Genomic DNA, 1,300 nt, shown 5'->3' with positions numbered 1-1,300 from the left:
GTTTTGTAAACATGAAACAGTTTTAGTTAGTTATCGTTTTTTCTTGTAAAGCCTATTTTTTATTTTTCCTTTCAGTGAACTAAAATGTTTTTTCACACCTAGTTTTAGTTTTTTTGTTAGTTTTCATTAACTATAATAGCCTTGGTGCCCTGGCCCCAGAGGGGGATGGGGTCAACTCAGGTGAGCACAGGCACCGTGGAGCAGGACTGGGGCGGAGCACAGGGCGCCCAGAGGAACCAGGGGGGGCAGAGAGGGGGAGATGTCGAGGCCAGGATGTGGGAGTCGTAGCATTTAGGTCACCAGGGGCCTATCAGAAGCTATCGCAATCACAGTCCATGTCAAAATACTATGAGGAATAATTGAGAAATAAAAGTGAATAATACACTTTTATATTACACTTTTTTGTTGGATTGGATGCACTGGTCACAGTCCAAGAGTTCCAACAATTTCAAGGGCGATGATGATGATGAGCAGCACAATCCCACAGACCAGTCCCACGATGTTCAAGATCTTGGCCAACCGCGACGCCTCCTCCGCTCTGCTCGACTCTCCCACTGCGTTGGCGTCGCTCACCTTCACAAAAAGTCACATCCAGTTCTCAGCCTTCATCTACACCCAAGTGAATTGATTTTAAAGCAGCCAAACACATTCCTCACCAAACAGCAGGTTTAATCCAGTGAATAAAAACACCAATCAGTGCAATGAATTTTTGGAAAACAGAGTAGATTCCAGTTCCAGATGTTCCCATGTCTTACCCTGCAGGAGCAGACGATGGCAGCGATGCCCAGGGGCAGACAGCAGCACAGGGTGTTTAAGATGGACCACACCAGGTAGGTCTTGGCAGCCGGGCGAGCTTGGCCTCCTTCCATTGTCGTTGTGTGTGTGAATAATAGCTAATAGTGGACCCTAGTGTGGAGGAGATTCCTGACTGAAGTTTCTCAACGTTCAGCCCCAGTAAATGTTGGGGGTTGGGGAGCAGGAGGTCTTTATCCAGCTTGGGTGTGGTCTGAGAGTGAGGAGGGGTCTGGGGGATGTATGTGTGTGGCGTTGAGGCGGGCCAGTCAGGGCTGAAGGGTACGTCATGTGTCTGGTCACATTGGCTGGAGAGGGTGGGAGGAGAGGCCAAACGGGGAGAGGACAGAGAGAGGATGTCTTATATTACTGGGGTTTAATAGAAGTAGTAAAAACGATCCAGTCTCTGCTGGAGTTTGAATGTGTTTTTGTGCGACTGCTGAAAGCATGGAGGAGTTCTGAGAGAAGTGAAATGTTACCTCTTTGTTATAGGTGATTCAGTACTTTA

General features: G+C 47.7%; 1 protein-coding gene across 1 annotated transcript; it reads right to left on the bottom strand.

The window, feature by feature from the left end:
• Window positions 1-214: 214 nt before the first annotated feature.
• LOC311309815 (dispanin subfamily A member 2b-like) lies at window positions 215-919 on the bottom strand. The gene is made up of 2 exons (XM_084439137.1): window positions 756-919; window positions 215-573 (listed from the first exon to the last, which is right to left on the bottom strand). The coding sequence occupies exons 1-2, from the start codon at window positions 867-869 to the stop codon at window positions 424-426; spliced, it is 264 nt and encodes an 87-aa protein (XP_084295263.1). The 5' UTR covers window positions 870-919; the 3' UTR covers window positions 215-423.
• Between the last annotated feature and the right edge of the window lie 381 nt (window positions 920-1,300).

The sequence above is a fragment of the Borostomias antarcticus genome, assembly GCF_949987555.1.
Source record: "Borostomias antarcticus genome assembly, chromosome: 1".
Taxonomy (NCBI): domain Eukaryota; kingdom Metazoa; phylum Chordata; class Actinopteri; order Stomiiformes; family Stomiidae; genus Borostomias; species Borostomias antarcticus.
Note: the sequence above shows the minus strand (reverse complement) of the source record. Positions and strands in the feature narration are given on the sequence as shown.